General features: G+C 42.5%; 2 protein-coding genes across 2 annotated transcripts; one reads left to right on the top strand and one right to left on the bottom strand.

The window, feature by feature from the left end:
• Positions 1–251: 251 nt before the first annotated feature.
• LOC110499095 (aconitate hydratase, mitochondrial) lies at positions 252–17,552 on the bottom strand. The gene is made up of 17 exons (XM_021575991.3): positions 17,496–17,552; positions 16,161–16,303; positions 15,661–15,919; positions 14,175–14,267; positions 13,774–13,932; positions 13,490–13,640; positions 13,136–13,240; positions 12,817–12,908; positions 12,626–12,731; positions 12,254–12,411; positions 11,894–11,967; positions 5,130–5,241; positions 4,724–5,005; positions 4,362–4,553; positions 3,948–4,080; positions 2,329–2,450; positions 252–2,189 (listed from the first exon to the last, which is right to left on the bottom strand). The coding sequence occupies exons 1-17, from the start codon at positions 17,529–17,531 to the stop codon at positions 2,058–2,060; spliced, it is 2,349 nt and encodes a 782-aa protein (XP_021431666.1). The 5' UTR covers positions 17,532–17,552; the 3' UTR covers positions 252–2,057.
• Positions 17,553–17,643: 91 nt separating this feature from the next.
• On the top strand, positions 17,644–25,116 carry LOC149974473 (PHD finger-like domain-containing protein 5A). The gene is made up of 4 exons (XM_090212716.1): positions 17,644–18,039; positions 18,431–18,454; positions 22,903–23,069; positions 24,931–25,116. Exons 1-4 carry the CDS (start codon positions 17,988–17,990, stop codon positions 25,018–25,020), a joined length of 333 nt encoding a protein of 110 aa, XP_090068842.1. The 5' UTR covers positions 17,644–17,987; the 3' UTR covers positions 25,021–25,116.
• Positions 25,117–25,149: the final 33 nt, after the last annotated feature.

Raw genomic sequence — 25,149 nt, 5'->3', positions numbered from 1 at the left:
TAAGAAACACCCATACCAGAAAACACCCTAAATTGCGGTCTGCAATTACACCCTTCTCGGCTCAGCGGCTTTGGAGAAGTGTGACCAACTGTCTATCACGCTGCATAGAGATGGAAAATACAATAGATAATAACATGGTGCAAAAAAATAAAATAAACCTGTCCTAGAGGATTGTCTCTCTCCCCCTCCCTCACAGAGACAAAACATGTTTTACCCCAGACAGCACAACTTAACCCACAGAGGCAGTGGTCTATAGTCATTGAAATGTCAGTTTATTTTACAACACATTGCAACTGGATAGCACTCATTTCTGCAATAGAGAAAAAAATAACACCGAAAAACATTTAAATACACATGGATCCAAACACTTTCCATACTGTAGACAGGAGGAGGTTGGTGATGATAGTACGAGTGATTGAGATTGTTTGGCATGAGTGTTTCCTGTCTAGGGGGTCAAGGCTAGAAGGGATCCAGCTTTGGTCAAATTAAAATCAAAAGTATATTTTTCCCCCTTCATTTTAACTAACCCTTTTCCTAACCTAATTCTCAGAATCTGCTGCGTATGTTCTAATCTGCTACGAAAAGTCAAATCTGATGTTAATTTGACAAAAGCAGGATCCTTTCTAGCAATGACCTGTCTGGGGGGGGGGGTGTTTATTGAACAGATATTGAGGCCATGGTACCATTTCTCCCATTGCACAGCAGACTCGGAAAGCTGCTGCACTTCATCACTCAACTTTAATGCAGTTGGGATTTGGTGTTTAAATGCGTTTTATAAAAATACAGAAAAATTCATACATTTGTAATTCCTTACGGATATGTTTCTAGGCAGAGTTAGCTAGTATGTTTGAGAGAGTTCCCATACACTGCTAAGCAATGGGAGTGTTTTAGGTGTCTTTATCACTGAAGTAAACCTGGTGTCAAAGACAAGGATTTTTTTCCTGGCCAAGTTACCAGACTCAGACAAACTCTGGGCACTAACATGTAAGATTAGATAAAAGAGCGCAAAAAACACAGGACGAAATAATCTGGTAGTCCAATCAACACTGTTCTGAGGAGACCGCATTAAACATGTCAATGCACACCCAAGCTTTGAGAGAGAAAAAAAACACAATCACTAAAATATTTGAAGCTTTGAACTGTGTTGTATTATTATTATTCAGTGGTGGTGGGATGTTGTTACAAAGAGGTAACATGCACATATAGATAAATCAACTTGCCTCGTATTAACCAGCATGTGTATTCTATTCTTTGTATTTTGGAGAATATACCACAAAATTAACAAAACACATCGTACGGCGTGTGGATAGAGCAGAAAGGACAAAGCAGACACCCGATCACTAACGCAGATAGACCGTGCCGCCTGCAACAGATAAAGTGCTACACTGGTGCAACTCAGAGGCAAGGTGAGTGAATACAGGATTGACTGAAACAGACTTCAAGCCTCACCAATCGGTTGGAACTGATAACAGGAGGAGCTGCGATTGGCAGTGTATTAGGTTACCGTTCTGCTCAAAAGTAGAGCGTGTACATATGACACTTAACGGTAAGTGTCCCTTTGTATACAGTATCTGCGAGACAACATTCATGCCTGACAGTTAATTCTCTGTCTACTACAGCAACTCACAGTACCTTAAAACAACTCTACAGTAGTACCCATCTATGTGTATGCACTCCTATCTGTACTGCAAAGTTTGATGCGTTTCTTACATATGAAAAGTTCTGTGGTTTGTGTTTGACTTGTCTATACAGTGCAAGGCAGTGGATGTCACATGCAGGGGTTGATGATTGTACTGGAATCGTGATATTGGAGGGGTGTGGCTTTTATTCTTTACCAAGTCTCAAAACTCTTAAGTCGCCTCCTCTCCCTCATCACTGATTGGTTAAACAGAGCTCATTAACAAGTACTTTTACCTTACAGATCAGTGATAAACATAAGGAGAGGGAGGAAGCCATTCAAGAATATTGAGACATCCCATATCTTTAAAAACACAGCATGTCCCCCTGTCCTCTCAACCCCTCCCCCTGTCTCTGTAGCTCTTCTTCCCTCTCTCAAGTTACTGGAGCTCTTTCATTCTGTTGAGGGCCGAGCCGGCCTGAAACCATTCGATCTGTGTCTCGTTGAAGGTGTGGTTCAGCTGGAACTCATCTTTGGTGCCGTCACTGTGCTTCACTACTGTAGACAGGGGCTGGAGGGGCAGGGATACACCATTAGAGATACAGACATGTGAACCTTCTGGAAACAAAGTCCCAGACCCTAATCTGGAGGTGGGCGATTCTGATCCTGGACAGTCTCAAAGCCTACAGACTGGTGTAAGTGCCACTCACCTTTCCTGGGGCGAAGGTTGCAAGTCCTTTGATGGAGATCTTGTCGTCTGGGCGGATCTTGTCGTAGTCAGCGGGGTTCTGGAAGGTCAGGGGCAGCATTCCCTGTTTCTTCAGATTTGTCTCTACAGAGAGAAGGAAAGAAAAAAGTTTAGTTGAATGGATGTTGAAAATGAAGTTGGCGAGAGAAGCAATGTAGATGCAATGCAATGTTCTGCTTACACACAAACTGTCCCTTTTAGCCTGTACGCAAGTTACCGTGGATCCTGTTGTAAGTTAACGTGGATATAGGGCTGGGCGATATGGCCAAAATAACATGGTATTCTAAATGTTTGACGGTATTTGATTAATAAAAGTTCTACATTTGCTTTATGAGTAGTGCGTAACACCTATTCTAAATTATACTGTTCAATTCAACAAAAATAATTTCCTGCATTTACATGAATTTCTGCACTCATGAGAATTTCCACAATTAGGGGGGAGGGGGGGGGGAGACACTAAAAAAACAAACACTAGGCCTCTTTTTTTTTTACCCCTTTTTCTCCCCAATTTCATGGTATCCAATTGGTCCAGTTAGTCTTGTCTCATTGCTACAACTCCAGCACAGCCTCGGGAGAGGCGAAGGTCAAGAGCCTCCGAAACACAACACAATCTAGCCACACTGCTTCTTGACAACGCACATCCAACCCGGAAGCCAGCCGCACCAATGTGTTGGAGGTAACAATACACCTGGCGACCTGGTCAGCGTGCACTGTGCCCGGCCCGCCACAGGAGTCGCTAGTGCGCGATGAGACAAGGAAATCCCTGCCTGGTCAAACCCTCCCTAACCCGGACGACGCTGGGCCAATTGTGAGTCGCCCCATGGACCTCCCGGTCACGGCCGGCTACAACAGAGCCTGGGCTCAAACCTAGAATCTCTGGTGTCACAGCTAGCACTGCGCCACCCGGGAGGCCCCTAGGCCTAATTTTTAACCAAATGTTGCAATTGCGATTTAGATCAAAACACAGGTGAACCCAGGAATCATGGAAATAGAATGTTTATTTTATAGCTAGAATATAAATAATAGTGGTCACTTTGAACACAGTGTTGTTTGACATGACAACGAATGAAAATGCCTTTGACTAGTTAGTGACAGGGTAGTAACCAAAGTGATGTTCAGTGTTTCCTATGGGACCCCATAATCTAAAGATTTAATGTAGCCAACATATTCATGCTTCGCCTATTCCTCTGATTTAGAAGATACCGTTGCACAAACAACATGCGGATTTAAGCCTCCACCAGCACTGGTATTAGCTAGCTACGCTTGCTCGGATTCAGTACTTTTATTAGCTAGTTAGCGATTAGCATTAATGGCTAACACAATTTAGCTTAACTTGCTAAGAAAATACAAACTAGCTGTTTGCAGATGTAAGAAACAAACAAATGTGGATTTATATTAAGACCAAAGTGGAAACATTGTAATCATCAACATTGTTGCATGTGCTGCACTGACCATTTACCAAACACTCAAATACCGCTACAGAAGGTATAGTAAAAACCCAAACCGGTACGTGCATCAATACCGGTATATAGTAAAATACGGTATACCGCCCAGCCCTAAGTGGATCTTGTAGTAAGTTACCGTGGATCCTGGCAAAGCTCTTGACAATGATGCATCTTCCTCCCAGGTGCCTGGGCTCCAGGGCTGCATGCTCTCTGCTGGATCCCTCACCGTAGTTGTCATCTCCCACAACCACCCATGACAGACCGTTGGCCTGGGAGAAGAGGAAGGTGAGGGGAGTTAAAAAATACAATTAAAAAAGGGGAAACCATTAAAATCCCTAATCAATTGCCGTTTCTTACATTGATGGCCAAATGTTTAAGGTAATGCCTAATCGATATCAATCCCTCTTGGAAAAAATTATAAAAGGGTCTGAATCTTAACAGACAGACTTTCAAAGGGAAATTAGAGTGCAAAGTACACTTGTTGAGCTCAAGTAAGGATGTTGTTTGAGCTAGGGGTCATGGATCATTGTTCATCATCCGGGGTGCTTACCTTGTAATGACGGGCGACGTCAGGCACACCACCGTACTCTCCTGTCAGCTGGTTCTTGATCTTGTTGACGCCGTCGTTCTCGATGTTGACTGCTCCAATTAGCATGTTGTTGGAGATGTTGTCAAGGTGACCACGGAACTTGAGCCATGGACCAGCGGCGCTGATGTGGTCTGTGGTGCATTTCCCCTTCACCTGGAGAGAGAGCATGAATGGTGGAGTGGGAAAAGGAGAACAAGAGTAAGGGTGACTGGAAAGGATCACATTTTAAAAAGGAGTCTTCAGTTAGAAATATATTTCTATCTGAACGTTCTATAATGTCGCACCCTCCTGAACAAACCCCAGATTATCCTTTGACCCCTGACCTTGATGAGGATTTGCAGGTCCTCCAGGTCACCTCCGGCCCATTTGTCAAAGGGCTCCAACAGCTGCAGCCGGGTGCTGGTGGGGCTGACGTCCACCCTCAGCTTTGAGCCACCCTCGGCAGGGGGGTGCTGGTAGGTGTCCTGACCGGGGTCAAAGTCCAACTTGGGCAGCTCGTCTGCACTGGGGGGCTTTAGCTTGAACTTTTCTCCATTGGCGGCCGTAAGGTAATCAACCTCGGGGTTGAAATCCAGGGTTCCTGCGATGGCCAGGGCTGTGACGATCTGGAGGAGCAGAGGACAAGGGAGAGAGAGGCAAGGTGTGTGTGCGCGCAAGTGTATAATATTTCTATGCGAGTGAGAAAAGAGAAAGTCAGAAAATAAGGTGCATTTAGTGTCCTAAAAGTACCTCAGGGGAGGCGACAAAGGCATGTGTGGCTGGGTTGGCGTCATTCCTGGCGGTGAAGTTCCTGTTGTAAGATGTGACGATGGTGTTCTTCTCTCCCTTCTTCACATCACGCCTGAACAGAAACATCAACTCAACACTGTATCCCAAATGGCACCCTATTCCCTATATAGTGTACTACTTTTGACCAAGTGCACTACACAGGGAATAGGATGCTATTTGAAACACAACCAATCTTAAAAGACACATTTAAGTCTAAATGAATAACAGAATGAACATAAATAGGGCTGTGGCAGTCATGAAATTGTCAGTTGGTTATTGTCATGCAAAAGTCTGCAGGTCTCACAGTAATTGATGTTAATTAACAAACACGTTTAGCATCTCCAGGCCTCCACACAAAAGCTGCTGATGCGGGTCTTGGCGCCTTTGGAACAAAATCAATTGAATATACACCATCACAATATATCCCTTTAGGACTATCCTAAACAAACAAAAATAATATTGGGTGATCGAGAGTAATCTGTTCTACCAATAAATTGGTAGAAATGTTTAAAAACGTGTATTTTACATTTTTAGACACATCCTATGTGTTTTAACCTAATCAACTATATGCACTGAGCTCGTCTTATGCTTTGAGTGCACCGTTTGATGAAATAATTAAAAGGCATGAGTCTGACCGCAGTTGATTTGATTGTGCTGGGCGGGCTCAGACTTCCTGCGCAGTGTTAAAAAATAAATAAAAAGACATTGAGTGACTGACGAGCACCCGTTGTCTCTCCCTCTTTCCTCCCTGCTGCAGCGACCAGCACAGAACATCAGTGTTTACTGCGCTGTTCGTGTTACTGAACCTGCAAAATAATTACAGCCATTTGACAAAAGTTCTGTTACAGAATCCCTAATTTGTTTAAGAAAAACATGCCCTATTCCAGCAACCATTCCTCTCGTTATGTGACACATGTAAATTATTCAATGTTAGCTTTGTTATTTTAAAACAGACGCTTGATTGTATTTCAAATCATGAATGACTTATGCTGTGTAATGACATGAACGACTGAATGACTGCTTGATACAGTAGCCTATATAAGTAGCTTGATACAGTAGCCTATATAAGTACTGAAGTTACACGTCGCATGCGCGAGCATCGCAAAATACATTTAGAAACCTGTTATTCAATTATTGCGCCAACGAGCGTCTGCGATGCCAAGGGCTAAAATAGAACTCCTTTCTATTTGTGAAGCAGATCGAGCTGAAAGTCCTGCCTCTCCCATCTCCTCATTGGTTTATAGAAGCAGGTACCCACGTGCCATTTCCTCATTGGTTATACCCACGTGGGTGATTGAAAGATGAACTGTTTTGCCGGTAGCCATGGTAATACTATGAAAGTGTAGATGCCAATCACCATATAAGTTCAAAAGATGAAAAAGCCTGGAAGGAGGAGAGATGACTAGAAGCGATTCGGCTGGCCGTTTTATGTGTGGATTAATTGGCGGAGTAGAGGAGCTTGTGCATTTCAGGTAAAATAAACAACTCAATGTTTATATCACAGGCCAAATTAGCTAGCAAGTGCAAGCTAACTAGCCATACAGGTTTACTACTTTTTGACCTGTCCCCAAATTAATGTCATTGGTTCAGAGTTTGTTTTGCTATTTTAACTTGCGTGTCGTGATCGCGGTTGGTGTAGGGGGACAAAATTAATTTATGCACGATAGCGCACGGTTTGGGTTCCGTATTAGGCCCTACAGCTTGATGGTGGTTAAGGCTGCTATACTAAGCCTACTAATGTTAATGACATTGTTATTATAACGATCATAATAACTAAGACCAAGAAATGGGTCATTATTATAAATATTATGAGACAACTTCGAACAGTGTAAACACAATAAACAAGTAATACCCTAACAAAGTGTAAAGCCTTTATTACAGAAGAGCAAAGATTTAAAAAAACAGCCGAATTTGTGAAATTGTTTCAGAGGTTGTGGTTGCTTGAGGCTCACGGAATCAGTAGGCTATTAAACACTCAAACAGGCAACACAAGCAGGATCTGGCGCGCGCAAGATATATTAATGGACCTAATTAAGTTAGGGTTTCCTCACTATTCTTAAGGCAATGGCTGTTTTCTCGTCTCCAGGGTTCGTACAGTCAGCGGCAAGTCAAATTTATGGACTTTCAAGTGCTTGTTCAAGCACTAATATTTATTTAAGGACCATCAATCTGTAAGTTCCTATTATGCAATTTTTCCTAGTCGCCAACAGATGGCAGTATATCGCCACAACCTCATGAAAAAAAGACTTACAAGTTCTACTCAATAATACCTGTTTCATGACTACATACCTTAGTGCTAAGTCAGAACTGAAGATGTTGACTGATTTCCTTATATGAACTGTAACTCAGTAAATTGTTGCATTAATATTTTTTGCTCAGTGTACATATTAAATTGTCTTAATATTTAAAATATGTCATGAAAGTAAATTCTGATAGTGTAAAGTGTAAAATGTTGCATTCTAATCCCATTTGAAAAGAAACAAGTTATGAATGCGTTTGATAAAAGATTAAAGACTCTCTCGGGCACCTATTTAGAATTTTAGGGACCCCAAGTTTGGGAACCCCTGAATACTAACCCATCTCCCTGCTTGCTTCAACGCTTCCTCACTCTGCATCTCCTTCATTGCAACCTGACTCACCACAGTCGGGTTCACTACTCTATAAAGAAAAGGCATTTGGTTATGTCAACTTATAGTAGCCCATCTTTTAATTATAGCTAGCTTAAATTTCAGTCAACTGCTCCTGCTGAGGTCAGGCTCCGCGTAACGTTAGCGTTATCCTTCTAGCCAGCTAGTTATAGCTAGCTACCTGGCTTATAGCCGGAGCCCTTGAGCTACCTAGACATGACTGAAATATCAGCGACTATTTACTAGTTGGACACTCATTCTCTGAAAGTCAGGCAGGGGGTTTGTTTGGGGTGCGTCTTGACACTGTAGGGGTTGATGGATGTTTAAAAAAAAAAAGTTCAGTCAGTGGAGACTCTCTGCCACTGTAGGTCTGGGCTGAGTAGTTTGTGTCCTCTCTGCCTGTCGTGGGAGGAGTTTTCCTCCACTACATCCCTGATTGGGTCTGGCAAAAACATCAATATCCCGCCAGGCATGATTGAATCTACATTTGCCCGGCATTTTAGCTATCGATGTGAGGTTCGGAAGCACCTAAGTCAGTTATGTACCTGCCTTGCTAAGTGGCAGTGTGGGTGAAACACCTGAGGAAAGCAAACTCTGTAGTCTGCCTGATAGTGGGTTCGCTAGACCAATACATTCCTAATATTTTTCATAAACATATTTGATCATTTTTGGTTTTAATTTTAAAGTACTTTTCAAGTACCAACTTCAGAAAATGTCAGATTTTTAAGGCCTTCCAGTACTTGAATTTCAGAGCGTACGTCAAGTACTTTAATCACCTTGTGCAAACCATGCCGTCTTCTAACTCCACTGCTGCCTCCGCATTGGTTCTTACCACCAATATTCTGGGTAACATTGCTATTATGGACATAGCAACATGGTCTAGGAAAAGGTGCCAATTCAAAAGCGCACTGATGTTTCAGAACCACGGACAGCGAACCCTATCTAACGCAGGAGAAAGTGCATCGTTATTGTGTTGCAAAATTGTTCTTATATAATAACCATATACAACTTCAGTAACACGTCTTAGTGATGGACCGCGCCGCCTCCACAATGGATTAGTCCACTCAGACAGGTGTGAATCAGACAAGTGTCTTGTACACAATTTTTTAGTGCTATATGCGTGACAAAATAAATCTCGGTCGACCAAATGCCTATCGACTAAATGGGGTCAGCCCTATATCCATTCATTTATTTTAGGCAGGTCTGAAGATACGTTATGATATGAAGAAAATGTATTTCAGAAGAACAAAATACGTGTTGGCCTACTACTGTATGTTATCTGGCTATGCACCATGTCATAGGATATGCTTATAAATTCTGTGCCATTATTTTATAGTAAGAATATAATTGAACGTAGCTGAATAAAATAAAAATGATATTTTTCCCCATTCAGGAGCATGCGCATAAGTGGCTATATTGAGTGTAAAAATTATAATTGGAAAATGGTTCTGTACGCTAGATTTAGAGTTAATTGCTACTTTAGTTGTGAATTACACAAACCTTAGAAATCAAACGATGCAGTGTATTCGATAAGTTCGGACCCCTTGACTTTATCCACTGTTACTTTACAGCCTTATTCTAAAATGGATGAAATTGTCACCCCCCCCCCCCCCCTCAATTTCCACACAATACCCAATGACAAAGCAAAAACAGGTTTGTAAAAATGTTTGCAAATCTATTAACAATACAAAACTGAAATATAACATTCACATAAGTATTCAGACCCTTTAAGTACTTTGTTGAAGCACTTTTGACAACGATTACAGCCTCAACTCTTCTTGGGTATGACGCTACAAGCTTGGCACACCTGTATTTGGAGAGTTTCTCCCATTCTTCTCTGCAGATCCTCTCAAGCTCTGTCAGGTTGGATCGGGAGAGTCACTGCACAGCTATGTTCAAGTCTGGGCTCCGACTGGGCCGCTCAAGGACATTGAGACTTGTCCCGAAGCCACTCCTGCAATGTCTTAGCTGTGTGCTTAGGGTCCTGTTGGAAGGTGATCCTTCACCCCAGTCTGAGGTCCTGAGCAGGTTGTCATCAGGAATCCCTGTGCTTTGCTCCATTCTTCTTTCCCCTCGATCCTGACTAGTCTCTCAGTCCCTGAAAAACATCCCCACAGCATGATGCTGCCACCACCATGTTTCACCAGAGGGATGGTATTGGCCAGGTAATGAGCGGTGCCAGCTTTCCTGGAGATGTGACACTTGGCATTCAGGCCAAAGAATTCAATCTTGGTTTCATTAGACTGGAGAATCTTGTTTCTCATGGTCTGGGAGTCCTTTAGGTGCCTTTTGGCAAACTCCAAGCGGGCTTCCATGTGCCTTTTACTGAGGTGGCTTCCATCTGGCCACTCTACCATAACGGCGTGATTAGTGGAGTGCTGCTAAGATGGGAGAACCTTCCAGAAGGACAACCATCTCCACAGAGGAACTCTGAAGCTCTGTCAGAGTGACCAAGGCCCTTCTCCCCCCCATTGCTCAGTTTGGCTGGGCGGACAGCTCTAGGGGGGAGTCTTGGTGGTTCCAAACTTGTCCATTAAAAAAGAATGGAGGTCACTGTGTTCTTGAGGACCTTCAATGCTGCAGACATTTTTTTGGTACCCTTCCCCAGATCTGCACCTCGAGACAATCCTGTCTCGGAGCTCTACAGACAATTCCTGCGAACTCATGGCTTGTTTTTTGCTCTGACATGCACTGTCAACTGTGGGGCCTTATAGACAGTTGTGTGCCTTTCCAAATCATGTCCAATCAATTGAAATTTACCACAGGTGGATTCCAATCAAGTTGTATTGTAGAAACAGCTCAAGGATGATCAATGGAAACCGGATGCACCGGAGCGCAATGTCAAGTCTCATAGCAAAGGGTCTGAATACTTCTGTAAATAAGGCATCTTTTTTATAAACTATCAAACATTTCTAAAAAAAAACAGATGTTGCCTGGTCCTTATGGCGTATTGTGTGTAGATTGATGAGGAATTGTTTTTATTTAATCCATTTTAGAATAAGGCTGTAATGTAACAAAATGTGGGGGGAAAAAGGGTTCTGAATACTTTCCGAATGCACTGATGCGACTATCGGCTATTGATGATTTGAGAAAGTCGCAAAAAAAAAAAAGAAAGCTGCCACTACCTTGCCTCAGGCTGCACTCGCCGTTTCATATTCTCACCCATCAGACTATTCTCCATTTAATCTTTACTAATATGTCAAATTAGTTTCGATTTAGAATGGCCCATTATTAAATTGGCAAGATAAAAAGACATGTCATCCGTATACACTGGAATAGCGAAGATGCTACTTTCCTGCAGGTATGTTTTTTACTCTGTTGGATAGGCTACTTGAGTAATTTCGCTGCACGACAGAAAAATGGACACCCAAACCTGTTCCTGCAGATACCCAGTGCTTAATTTGGGAAAGTGATTTTCACAACGAAACATTTGATTAGACTGTTGACAGCCCCTCTCTGCACACTGGAGAAAGGGAAGGAGAGAGTAGAGAGAAACTCACTGTGGTGAGATTCTGTAGCTTAAAAGGGTATTGTGTCAGCCTATTTATTTATACACGTTTTCCTGTCATGTATATTATGCGGTAAGCCATGTATTGTACAAAGACAATCATTATTTTAATTCAGTTCTCTTGGGGGTGGGGGCTTGGGCTCAAATATAGGCCTATGCTTATTAATTCAAAAAACAGCATATGGCTGTTTTGAATTAATCGTCACCTTAGAAAAACACTGTCCATTTCATTGTGTTAGGCTTTGAAACATCCACAACTGTTTTCCACTCAGTTACAACCTGTTGAACTTCTTTCTTCAAATTGATCAATCACAGTGAGGGGAGTTTTAAAAGCATATTCCGTTTTCATGCGATTTGTGATTATATTTGCATTGATGTCAGAGTGGTTCGAAAGGACAGTAGAGCCCCTGAGTACCAGGCCATTAGCAACCTGATGAATGTACTACTAATGCATGTCCAGAGTGCATATCTGGAGATTACCGTGACCCAACGGTCACATCGAATTTCACTGAGGTCATGACTCATGACTACCAGTAATATGATCACCTCAACAGCTCTTAACATAAATGAGTAAGTCAACTAATTATTACCTGTCCCACTGTCCAATGCAGGGTCCACAGGCGTTGGCCAGGACCATTCCACCAACATCACCAAGGATCTTGGACTACAGAACATACAGTTTCAATTAGGAGCAGCTAAAATAAGTAGTTCCTGCTGAATATATCAACATCCAAGGCTCCAATTACAAATTGGCTACATATGATGCCCTTAAAACTAGAGAGCAGAGTTGTGCCAAAGTTGACATCCTCCTAAGAATCAAGGATGTTAACAATATTTTACAACAGTTATCCTGACGCCCTGATTTGCTAGGTGAGTGACCAGCACCCAAGACATCCCTGATCATATCCCCTTCCCCTATACTAGACATCTGCCCGTGCCCAGGGACTCACATATCCATCTCGCTCGATTGTGGCGCGGATCTGTTCAGACCCGGGGGTGATGGTGAACGCAGCCTTGCACTTCAGACCTTTGTCCAGGGCCTGTTTGGCCACGGAGGCAGAGCGGCCCATGTCCTCATAACTGGAGTTGGTGCAGCTGCCAATCAGACCTGAGGGGAGGGGACAGAGCTTAAGGAGCCACCTGCTGCATGTCTACTTTCTCAGTAGAAAATCTATAGATCAGTATACAAGGCTAAAGTCAGATGTATAGTTAATAATATAGTAATAGCACAGCAATAGCACAAAAATAGCTCTAAACAGAGACATGGTTGTGAGAGCCAGTGGCCAACTGTGAGGTCAAAAGGATCTGAAGGCTGCACTGACCCACTTTGACCTGCAGGGGCCAGCCATTTTTCACTGCCGTGGCCCCAATGTCTGCCATGGGGTGGGCCAGGTCAGGGGTGAAGGGCCCGTTGATGTGGGGCTTCAGCTTTGAGGGACAGAGAAAAGTAGCATGGTTAGGTTGGGGGTGTGGGGGTGTGAGAGAGAGAGAAAGAGCAGGGGAGGGCACTCACCTCATCTAGGTTGATCTCGACCATTGAGTCATACTCACAGCCCGCGTCAGGAACCAACAGGTCAGCGTAATCGTCAGCCAGGGCAGCAATGTCTGAGATAGGGAGGGCAACCGGTCAGATAAATGGATCAAACATCTCTTTAAAATGAAATGACAACCCTTTCAGGGGAATGTCCAAAATAGCACCCTATTCCCCTTAAGGTATTATATAGGGAGCCATTTGGGACACATTCCCAGGACTTCCACAAACATTTTCAGCGTATAACCGGAGATCATTGCACATCACACACAGGCGTGTTTGACGACATGAATAGACTGACCTCCACGGCCAGTCTTCTCCAGGTAGGTCTTCATGCGGTGGTTATAGGGGAACACAGAGGTAGTGGCTCCAATCTCAGCCCCCATGTTGCAGATAGTGGCCATTCCTAAAACCCACAATGGTCTGTAGGTTACTATAGGCATTTCTACAACACAAAATCACAATGTGGCTTGATAGTAAACACTTTGATTATGTATGGTGTGAGGAGCACAAAATAAAACAGAAGTACAGTATATTAGATCAGAGATCAGCTGTTCACCATCCTAGATAGATTATGAACTGTCTCATTGACTGCATAACCACTATGAAGTGTGCAGTAGTGTGCAGAGGTAACAAAGTCCTCCCTCTCTCTGACCTGTGCAGGAGATGGAGTCCACCCCAGGTCCGTGGTACTCCACAATGGCTCCAGTACCTCCCTTCACGGTCAGAATCCCAGCAACCTTAAGGATCACATCCTTGGGGGATGTCCATCCTGACAGCTTGCCTGTCAGCTTCACCCCAATAACCTGTCGTTGGAGAACATGGTTAAGTGAGGTTTATGTAATATCAGTTGTAGAAATGCATTATACCACAGAACTATATTACTGGGGACTTCAGGAAAAAGGTTTCTGTTAAATATAAACTAGGAATCACACTTACATTGGGACACTTGAGCTCCCAGGGGATGCCAGCCATGACATCAACAGCATCAGCCCCTCCCACTCCAATGCAGATGGAGCCCAGTCCGCCACCATTGGGTGTGTGAGAGTCTGTGCCAATCAGCAATACCCCTGGGTAGGCATAGTTCTCCAGGATGATCTGAAATGGTGCAATATGGTAGTCAAATATGGTACTTGCCACTGCAAACATAGCTCTTCATTATAAATGTGCAATATCTTGTTAACATAACATCACATTAACATAATGAAATTCTGGACCTACATTCATAAACAATTTATTGGAATGTAATTATATAATCAAGTGAATGCATTATCATAAATCAACACTAGGAAAAATAGTGCCTTCAAAAGTGTAATTTCAGATTAGCCTCATTACTGTACCTGATGGATTATGCCAGAGCCTGGTTTCCAGAAGCCCACTCCATATTTAGCTCCAGCACTGGCCAGGAAGTTATACACCTCCGCATTAATATCCTAAGGACCAAGAGAAAAGGACAAATATTATTACTGGTACTTTATTCCCTAGTCCTGCCTCCATCCCCCAGGACTGAGGACTTCACATTTTAGTCATTGAGCAGACGCTCTTATCCAGTGCAACTTACATGAACAATTAGGGTTAAATGCGTCGCTCACGTCGCCAGCTCGGTATTTGAACCAGTGAACTTTCCGTTACTAGCCTAAAGCCATTAACAGCTAGGCTACCTGCCTCCATCCCCCTACCCAGGACTGAAATATCATGATTTTAGGGGCAGGGTCATTTGGCCTTGCAGAGGCGCCCAACCTGCTAGGTCGCCAAGAACATTAACCAAAAGAGCCAATAAATGCATTTGAAAAAAGAAACGCTAGTGTTTTTTGGTTAAGAAAAAAGTACTAAAATAATTAGCTATGTCAAAGTGTAGGTGATAGGCTATGCATATTGGCTACAGCCTCATGTCCACACCAACATGAGGAGGCACCAAACTTGAATGAAAAATATAATGTAGGATAATTAATATTATCACCTAAAGGCTTGATTCTGTCAACATACTCAAGATAGGCCAGTGCCTGTTGCACACCACAACGTCACCCACCTTGCAATCTGAGCGGAGTCAGTCAGCATTTTGAAGCCATTTAACTATAAAATGTTTCAAACCTGGACTTTTTATTTTATGAGGCATGTCTTACCTTACTTCAAAATAGCCTAGTCAAATTATGGCCATAGGAATGTTGAGGGAATTATTTTTATAAACCCTTCCTCATATCATTGAAACCAGTAGGCTATTTCTCTCATGTTCAACTTTCATTGTCCAGCAGCCAGACACAATCCTAGCTGCAGCTTAATATCTTCCCCCTTTCTAAAGCATATTTTCATTTGCCACATTTCCCCGCGAATTGCATTTTGGAAGAGTCGCACATATAGCCTACTGCCTTGTGCACGTATACTGTGAAGAGACAACAGTTTATCAACATATCAAGCAAAAAAAATCTGAGCTTTTGCACCAGCCCAACTGCTTTTAAAACAGTTTTTTTTTCATGAATTTGGGATCTATCATCCCACAACTGTTCCAGATTCTGTTTGGAATATTTATTTATCGTACAGAACGAGCTGACCAATAGAAAATGTATATTTTTGTACTATGGGGGATAGTAGATTGACATAGGCTATTACTTTTGATAAATGTTATGCAACTTGTTGACTGAGGAAAAGTAAATGTGGACAGTCCCAATTTATTCAATGTGTGCCTCGACATTAAATAAGAATGACACGCACATTGTATCCCCAGATTATTATATTCAGCCACTTTGGCCGCAAGGCATGGATTTTGTTAGGGGGCAGACGGCCGTGGCTGTCGTCGGGAAAATTTGAGGCCTGTCCCTGACCTCTCACCTTTGCCCTTGCCAGGTCCTTGGCTCCTCCAATCTGGGCCTCGATCAGATGATCACAGTGGATGGTGGAGGGCACAGCCACCTGGGGCAGACCACTGCTGATGAACTGCAGCATGGCCATCTGGGCCGTGGCGTCCTGCATGGCCACGCGGTCCGGTCGCAGACGCAGGTATGTACGGCCCCTGGCAATGTCCTGCCCCACAGGGTCATCCAGATGGCCGTAGACAATCTTTTCTGAGAGGGTGAGGGGACGGTTGAGTCTGAAAGGGAGGGCAGAGAGTGTGCAGAGTTACTGTAAAGGGCTACAAGTAGCTCTAATTGTACAGCTGACAATTAACATAAAAAGCCTGCGTTACAGTCCCATCATTGCCTAGGCAAGACATTGAAGTTGGCTTAGTCAGAAACAGAATGGCACCACACTAGAACAGGCCTGCCACCCATGTCACTGTAAACATAGTGAAACAGGTACATGTTCTAGTGTAAACAGAGAGGCATACTGACCTCTTGCGCACAATGTTGACATTCTCATTGAGCTTCTCATAGTTGACAAAGTTGCTGGGCTCAAAGCGGCTCATTGACACTTTGGCCTTGGCATTGAAGGCTGCAGACACGTGCAGGCGCCGCACACCCTGGCCCAGGGCAAGCTGGGGACAAAGATAATAATAATTTTAAAAAGTAAACATCAAAATAATTTGGGCCTAGAGTTAGATAAGTCTTTGGTTGCTGTACTGTAGCCCATGAGTAAACAACTTGGATGAAAAAGTGCACCTGCACCCACAATGAAATAAACCATAAAAAGGGAAGGATGGGTTTATTACAAAGTTATGCACAAGTGTGTGTATAGAGAGCAGTATGTGGATTGGAGTTGCCAATAAAAACTTTAAAATTTTCTTGTTGAGCACATAAAGACCCATTCTAGCTCAAGGTGAAACTGCTCTTCCTGTGCCTCTAGATGGGAGCAGTGGAATTGTATGGCTTTAAGGCCTTTCGTTGTATGGAACCAGATGAGATCATAGCATTGGCACAATGTGGGGTTAACAAGCAGTCGAGAATATATGCATGTGTTTGCCAGCAAATAAAAAGACAGTTATCTGGAAAAATTCTAATGTTTAGTCACTAATCAGCACTAAATGAGTCCTTCAATTGAAATCCCTGAACCCAAGCATACAACTGACAGCTACAACAGCTGAGACATACAGCAATACACAGGTATTGTTGTCTTTCTGTGTCACCAAAGAGGTGCTGTCACTCAAAAGTATGGGGAGGAAACCAGATCTATGAACATCAAACAGCTCTAGAGATCAGATAAAGATAAAAACACCTTAGCATAACGCCAATATATCCATTTAGACTTGAAATAAAAAATAAAAAGACCAGAAAGTCAAGATTCGTATGACAAACTGCATTCTAATGACACCCCTCACTCCGGACACTAGTCTAACCGTGTTTTCACTGGACATGCTGCGTCGTGCTTGCCAGCGCCTTGTGCGGTTGCTATGCGCACTAACCTTGCGTTAACCTTGCGACCAACAAACGTGTCCTCGGTTGAAATGACATATAGAGCGCAATGACATCGTACATTAGGGCACCTTCATCCAATTTCCAACGTTACAAATCGCTTTAAAAAGCCATATTTGTGTGGAAATGACAAACTTGAGTTCATGACGAAGCTTTCACTCAGGACAAGATGACCTGGGTAGTCGGCAAGACTGATCGTACTCTCTCAGACAAACATCATATATAGACATCAGGTCCACATCCAAAGTGCATTCACTTATATTTGAAGGTGAACTCTCACACACTGATGGTACATAAATGTGATAACATGTCACCTACCTGCAGCCGGGCAACGGTGAGACAGTATGTCGCCATTTTGTTCACTGACAAAGATGTGTCGAGCAGAGGTGACGTCAGGTTTTGTAGCCGTCTACGTCGCGTGTCTTTGCAGGAAAATAGAACGCACGTGTAAAGTTGTATTAGAAATATAGCTTTTCTGTGTCCTACTCTAATTTAGAATTCAGAAATGTATATATCATATTTTTATTAACTAATATGCGACATTAATGCCAAACATTAAATCCTTTATTATGTAGAAAATATTTTGTATACCTAGCTGCAAGGACCCTGGGATGAATTATGTGCAGTTCTTATTTATTATTCTCCCTTTGAATTTAGCCAGATTAATTCACTAACATATCCATAACCATAATATTTTACCTAACGTGAAATAATCTAAAATAATATGATCCGAAAAAGAAACTAAACCGAAAGAAAGGAAGAAAGGGTCAAAGTTCAACATAGCCATTGCATGCCCTGCGTTCGACGACAATGGCTAAACATCATCCAGATTTGATATTTTGTAGAAAACAAGCCGGTGTCGGTAAGCTATTCGTTTTATTTTTTACTGCATATGATTGTATTACTACTAACTTCTTGTCAGCAATGATCCGTGCTGTGAATGGGTTATTGCTGTGCTCAAGCCTTTTGTTGATAGTGGCTAGCTAGCTAGGCTAGTATAGTAACGAACATGCTAGTAGGAGCAGTTAGCAAATGTTGTTCATTCATTTAGCTAGTTAACGTTACCATAACTTGCTTCTTCGTCAACCCTTTGGCATGCCTTCTAACGTTATAGTTAGCTATATTGAAGCTAAATTGACTCAACTTCGTTATTGATTGCATAACATTACTGGCGTAGCCAGCTTCATGAAACAATTATTTGTTGGCTAAGTTACTGTACAATTTTCAGTAACTGATTTCTGTTTACTTTTCAGCTATTGGAAGATTGTGCGAGAAATGTAAGTTTCAATATAACGTTTACAACTTTACATTCATGTCGGTGGGTTGTTAAGGGCCGCGACGCTCGGTTTGAACATGCACACATCACTTGCGGTACGGTTTTGAAAGCATAAGGGTTTTATCTTTCATATTGGCAATAAATAAAATGTTTAATTGATACCCCCTAGGGTTCGGGTTCCCAAGCGGACATATTTCCATGTTACAGCGCTTGTTTAAGGAAAGCAGATTGAAGACAGTGCACTCACTACCTGTGCTAATTAACGTTAGCTGTCTGCGTCTCTGAACACCTGTGTAAATGGAAGACAGGCGCCAAAAACGTTTTGTCACCGAAAAAGACTGCATGCTGCAGCCGTCTTAAAACAGTGTGTATTTTGCATTTGTGAAATTATTTTGATTTGATATGAAAGTAGAGGGATTTTTGTTTCTAGAGCCGTATCGCTATTGAGAATCGATTCACGTTTAGATTGAGTGTTTGGCTTCCAGAGCCAATTCGCCCTTTAAACAGAACATATAAAGGTCCTTTCACTAAGGAGTAACGTCAGGCTCATTTAGTCAAATATTGAGCTAAATAAAACCTTTTCATACATAGTTGGCTGAAGTGGTCAGAAGGTGACTTTTTGGACCTGAATGCCAATGCATTCAGGAGATACAGGTGCTCAAAGTTGACCCCATTTTACATACCCTACCTAGCTACAGTTTGTTACGCAAGATATGTGACAACTATGTTTCCATACTCGAGTATACAGCTTAGTTTATACAAAACGTCGCTATAGATTTTTAAACTAACCTGCTCCTGGCGATACCTTCTTCGTTCTCAACTCGGGAAAGGTTAAATGTCCAGTTGCAGGTGGTTCTACAAAAACCAGAGAACTCAGGAAAATATTAAATCATGTTTTGTACTGCGCGAGGAGGTTCCTCGCCATCTTAATAAGCTTCTAACTTATAGCCTATGTCACTTGTGCAATACGCAAGCACCTGTGCTCCGCTGGCCTCTCCTTAAAAACCGCTCATTAGCCCTTCGGAGTCCCATGCAGGAATAGCTAGACTAGAATAGCTTGCTGGACATTTATTTTTTTGCATTTCTTATACCAATACACTATTCGAAGAGGGGCGCAAGCTCTTTGTTGCTGAATGTTAAGCACAGCAGCCCAGTAGAACTCCCTGGTAGATTGAAAGAAGCGTGAACGCGGTAGGGTATAGCAGTTTATTTATTCAGACCCATAACCATTTGATATTTGTCAAGAGAAGTGAAAGCCTTCTGCATCTAAATCTAGTCCTATATTATTAAAGGATGACATTAGAATGGTGAAGATAAGGACAACTTATTTAACTGTTGAAAGCGAGGAAGGAATAATAGCGCGATAAAAAGGTGGGAGGCTAATAACATTTGGGGAAATATTATGGAAGGTACAGTGTACCTCAACAAAATAAAGGGAACACTTAAACAACACAATGTAACTCCAAGTCAATCACACTTCTGTGAAATCAAACTGTCCACTTAGGAAGCAACACTGATTGACAATAAATTTCACATGCTGTTGTGCAAATGGAACAGGTGGAAATTATAGGCAATTAGCAAGACACCCCCAATAAAGGAGTGGTTCTACAGGTGATAACCACAGACCACTTCTCAGTTCCAATGCTTCCTGGCTGATGTTTTGGTCACTTTTGAATGCTGGTGGTGCTTTCACTCTAGTGGTAGCATGAGACGGAGTCTACAACCCACACAAGTGGCTCAGGTAGTGCAGCTCATCCAGGATGGCACATCAATGCGAGCTGTGGCAAGGTTTGCTGTGTCTGTCAGTGTAGTGTCCAGAGCATGGAGGCGCTACCAGGAGACAGGCCAGTACATCAGGAGACGTGGAGGAGGCCGTAGGAGGGCAACAACCCAGCAGCAGGACCGCTACCTCTGCCTTTGTGCAAGGAGGAGCACTGCCAGAGCCCTGCAAAATGTCCTCCAGCAGGCCACAAATGTGCATGTGTCTGCTCAAACGGTCAGAATCAGACTCCATGAGGGTGGTATGAGGGCCCGACATCCACAGGTGGGGGTTGTGCTTACAGCCCAACACCGTTCAGGACGTTTGGCATTTGCCGGAGAACACCAAGATTGGCAAATTTGCCACTGGCGCCCTGTGCTCTTCACAGAGGAAAGGTTCACACTGAGCACATGTGACAGACGTGACAGAGTCTGGAGACGCCGTAGAGAACGTTCTGCTGCCTGCAACATCCTCCAGCATGACCGGTTTGGCGGTGGGTCAGTCATGGTGTGGGGTGGTATTTCTTTGGGGGGCCGCACAGCACCCCATGTGCTCGCCAGAGGTAGCCTGACTGCCATTAGGTACCGAGATGAGATCCTCAGATCCCTTGTGAGACCATATGCTGGTGCGGTTGGCCTTGGGTTCCTCCAAAATGCAAGACAATGCTAGACCTCATGTGGCTGGAGTGTGTCAGCAGTTCCTGCAAGAGGAAGGCATTGATGCTATGGACTGGCCCACCCGTTCCCCAGACCTGAATCCAATTGAGCACATCTGGGACATCATGTCTCGCTCCTACCACAGACTGTCCAGGAGTTGGCGGATGCTTTAGTCCAGGTCTGGGAGGAGATCCCTCAGGAGACCATCCGCCACCTCATCAGGAGCATGCCCAGGCGTTGTAGGGAGGTCACACAGGCACGTGGAGGCCACACACACTACTGAGCCTCATTTTGACTTGTTTTAAGGACATTACATCAAAGTTGGATCAGCCTGTAGTGTGGTTTTCCACTTTAATTTAGAGTGTGACTCCAAATCCAGACCTCCATGGGTTGATAAATTTGATTTCCATTGATAATTTGTGTGTGATTTTGTTGTCAGCACATTCAATTATGTAAAGAAAAAGTATTTAATAAGAATAACAATCGGTTTCAACCCCTAATTACTACCAGTAAGATGGCCCACCCACCGTCAGAATAGACATTCCCATTCAAGTTGACATCTATCTATTCCCACTCAAATCAGCTTTTTTTGATGAGTGGTCCTCAACCATCTGTGGTACCATTTGAAAGTTGAAATTTCAACTTAATTCACATTCAAGTACATTAATCAGCCAAAGCATGACACCCACCCTCTATTCAAGAGTGTGCTGTGTCTCAAACGATGGCAGGCACAACACAAATACCACAGATTAAAAATAGGGTCTAAGCTACATGTATGAACAATGAAAAACATTGCGTTTACGCATTTTTAAATAATCAACGTTAAGGGGGTGGCAAACAAGTTTGACAAACAACCCTATTAGTAAGTTTTCATATCAAAATCAACCGTTTTATATTTTTCAGTGACAGAGACTTTGTGATGGTAGTATGGGGTATGCAAAACGGGTCAACTGAGCGTCTTGATCTCCTGGATGTTTTGACATTCAGGTCTAAAAATACATTTTTAGACTACTTCAGGGTAATATGTATGGAAGGATTCATGCAGTCAGAGAGGTATTGAACTCTTATGGAATGACCCAATAGACAGAAGTCAATGTCCCCCTCTCCCAAACTGTGTAGTTAATACTTTTTTTCTCCTCTTCCTCAGATTAACTCCATACACCCTGCAGTTAATAAATAAATAAATATATATATATATATATATATATATACTACCGTTCAAAAGTTTGGGATCACTTAGAAATGTTCTTGTTTTTGAAAGAAAAGCAGCTTTTTGTCCATTCAAGTTGACATCTAGGCGTCTGTTTCTCAAACTAAACACTAATGTACTTGTCCTCTTGCTCAGTTGTGCACCGGGGCCTTCCACTCTTTCTATTCTGGTTAAAGACAGTTTGCGCTGTTCTGTGAAGGTGGAAGTATTACACAGCGTTGTACGAGATCTTCAGTTTCTTGGCAATTTCTCGCATGGAATAGCCTTCATTTCTTAGAACAAGAATCGACTGACAAGTTTCAGGAGACAGTTCTTTGTTTCTGTTCATTTGGAGCCTGTAATCGAACCCACAAATGCTGATGGTCCAGATACTCAACTAGTCTAAAGAAGGCCAGTTTTATTGCTTCTTTAATCAGAACAACAGTTTTCAGCTGTGCTAACATAATTGTAAAGGGTTTTCTAATGATCAATTAGCCTTTTAAAATGATCAACTTGGATTAGCTAACACAACGTGCCATTGGAACACAGGAGTGATGGTTGCTGATAATGGGGCTCTGCACCTATGTAGATATTCCATGAAAAATCTGTTGTTTCCAGCTACAATATCCATTTACAACATTAACAATGTCTACACTGTATTTCTGATCAATTTGATGTTTTATTTGATGGAAAAAGTAGATTTTCTTTAAAAAACAAAGCCCTTTCTATGTGACCCCAAACTTTTGAACGGTTATATATTTCAACACTTTGATGGCTTTGTTTATGTGCATGGCTCAGTTCAAAATTGCATTAACACACTCATCCCTCTCTCCCCACTCTCCCAGGCGATGGAAAGTGTGTGATCTGTGATTCGTATGTGAGGCCGTGCACTCTGGTGCGCATCTGTGACGAATGCAACTACGGGTCGTACCAGGGGCGCTGTGTCATCTGTGGAGGTCCCGGGGTGTCTGATGCTTACTACTGCAAGGAGTGCACCATCCAGGAGAAAGATGTAGGTGTCCTATCCTCTCACCCCTTTCTCACACTCTGCTTGTAAAAGGAGTAGGAAGATCTGCACACTGAATGCTCCTGTATAGTTAATATAATCTACATTGGAATAAACTATATGGGATAATTCAACAGTGTGCAGCAGGTACTTCTTTTACAAGCTCAACCTAATATGTATTTATTTCTTAGTTCCAGTCTTTTGCTTTAAGATATGTGTGAATTGTTAGATACTACTTCACTGTTGGAGCTAGGAACACAAGCATTTCGCTACACCCGCAATAACATCTGCTAAATATGTGACCAATGAAATTTAATTTGATTTCTACTCCTTTCACAACATTTAATGTTGTAAACAATTTATAGATGTCTAAGCAGGAAATTGAAATGAAAGTGGTTCTGTAATTTTCAGCAATCCAGTTTATACCCATTGTCTCACGTCAGATAGCGCAACGATTCTGTCGGGATTGAGGGATGAGCATCGCATATGAGTAATACCACCTGTTAGAAGACAATGGTGTACCATAAATATTAGAGGAAAGGAGAAAGCATTTCCCATGGAAAGAGATGATAAAGATTCCTGTCTGTCAAAGTGGTCTTGCTTTCTAATAGTGTTGCACAGGTATACAGGCACCAAAACGTCATGATGCCAACATTTTAGAATACCCTAGTACCGTTTCATATGATACTAGCAACTTTTTCTGTCAGACCGATCTAAAGAACCTGCTGGCTCCTGTTATACAATGTTTATAAAGTCAGTTGAATTTAAGCAACAGCCACTAGTCTATTGTATGCAGGTTCAATAATATCCACTTCACTTTCATTCACATATCAGTTGTAGCCGCATCCCTACCAGCCCTCACTCATCTGCTTTTCCACGTCCTCTCTTCTCTTCTGTTTTCTTCATTTTTCCCCCCACAAATATTATTTATTTGCGATGGCTATTGGGGATGCAGACCCAGACCCTGATGAGTCTTCTGTTATTAGATTTGTACATTTTGATTGGAGCAGTGAGAAATGTTGATACATTGTATAATTCCATTTCCCAAGTGGGCGCAGTGGTCTAAGACACTGCATCTCAGTGCTAGAGGTGTACCAACAGCCAACTTGGTTCGAAACCAGACTGTATCACAACCCGCCGTGATTAGGAGTCCCATAGGGCGGCGCACAATTGGCCCAGCGTCGTCCGAGTTTGGCCGGTCTAGGCCGTCATTGTAAATAATAACTGACTTGCCTAGTTAAATAAAATGAAACTTTTTCTTTTCACCCCTCTACCAATAACTGCCCTTTGAGGGGAAACGTCCCTCCCTGGTCTTTGTGGTTGAATGTATTTTTGAAATTCACTCTTGGACTGATGGACCTTACAGATCATTGTGGTGGGGGGGTTCAGAGATGAGGTAGTCATTAAAAAGTCATGGAACTATTATTGCACAGTGTGAGTCCATGGAACTTATGGGATTTGTTAAGTACATTTTTACTCCTGATCTTATTTAGGCTTGCCACGAAAAAGAGGTTGAATACTTATTGACTCAAGACATTTCAGCTTTATTTTGTATTAATTTGTAAACATAAAAAAATAACATAATTCCACTTTGACAGTATGGTGTGTTGGCCAGTGATGACAATCTCAATATCACTAAATGTTTCATTCAGGCTGTAATGCAACAAAATGTGGAAAAAGTCTAGGGGTGTGAATACTTTCTGGGCTCAGAACATGTTCGGCTTGTCATAAAACCTTCCCAATATGTACTACCCGTTAAGCTCATTTTTTTCACACTGAGGTGTCTTGGATTCTATACTGCCACTCTGGTTTATACCTGCACTAACCATTTGCTACTCTCTCTACACTTCTTGGTTTGACCCTACAGCGAGACGGATGCCCCAAGATTGTGAACCTGGGCAGCTCAAAAACGGACCTGTTTTATGAACGGAAGAAGTATGGCTTCAAGAAGAGGTGAAGACAGGACAGTCCAACATGCTTTGCTTCAGTTTAGTTTTGACTTTTCTTTTTGTAAACATGTTTTGACAATACAATAAAGCTTTCTTTTATATTACTGCAATGTATGTATTTCCCTTTAGTTATAGGG

This window comes from Oncorhynchus mykiss, chromosome 20 (assembly GCF_057628025.1).
Source record: "Oncorhynchus mykiss isolate SJ-2025 chromosome 20, ASM5762802v1, whole genome shotgun sequence".
Classification (NCBI taxonomy): domain Eukaryota; kingdom Metazoa; phylum Chordata; class Actinopteri; order Salmoniformes; family Salmonidae; genus Oncorhynchus; species Oncorhynchus mykiss.
This window is presented reverse-complemented; position numbering and strand designations above follow the sequence as displayed.

What these genes read in the sequence shown, in the direction of transcription:
- LOC149974473 (XM_090212716.1), top strand. Translation starts at nt 17,988, where the DNA reads ATGGCTAAACATCATCCAGATTTGATATTTTGTAGAAAACAAGCCGGT. An exon ending in TAGAAAACAAGCCGGTGTCG is followed by an intron (nt 18,040 to 18,430) that starts GTAAGCTATTCG and finishes TTTACTTTTCAG; the next exon opens with CTATTGGAAGATTGTGCGAG. An exon ending in GCACCATCCAGGAGAAAGAT is followed by an intron (nt 23,070 to 24,930) that starts GTAGGTGTCCTA and finishes TTGACCCTACAG; the next exon opens with CGAGACGGATGCCCCAAGAT.
- LOC110499095 (XM_021575991.3), bottom strand. Translation starts at nt 17,531, where the DNA reads ATGGCGACATACTGTCTCACCGTTGCCCGGCTGCAG. An exon ending in TGCATTGGACAGTGGGACAG is followed by an intron (nt 5,242 to 11,893) that starts GTAATAATTAGT and finishes GTTTCTGTTCAG; the next exon opens with GCGTGATGTGAAGAAGGGAG. An exon ending in GAGCTTTGCCAGGATCCACG is followed by an intron (nt 2,451 to 3,947) that starts GTAACTTACTAC and finishes TTCTCTCTGTAG; the next exon opens with AGACAAATCTGAAGAAACAG.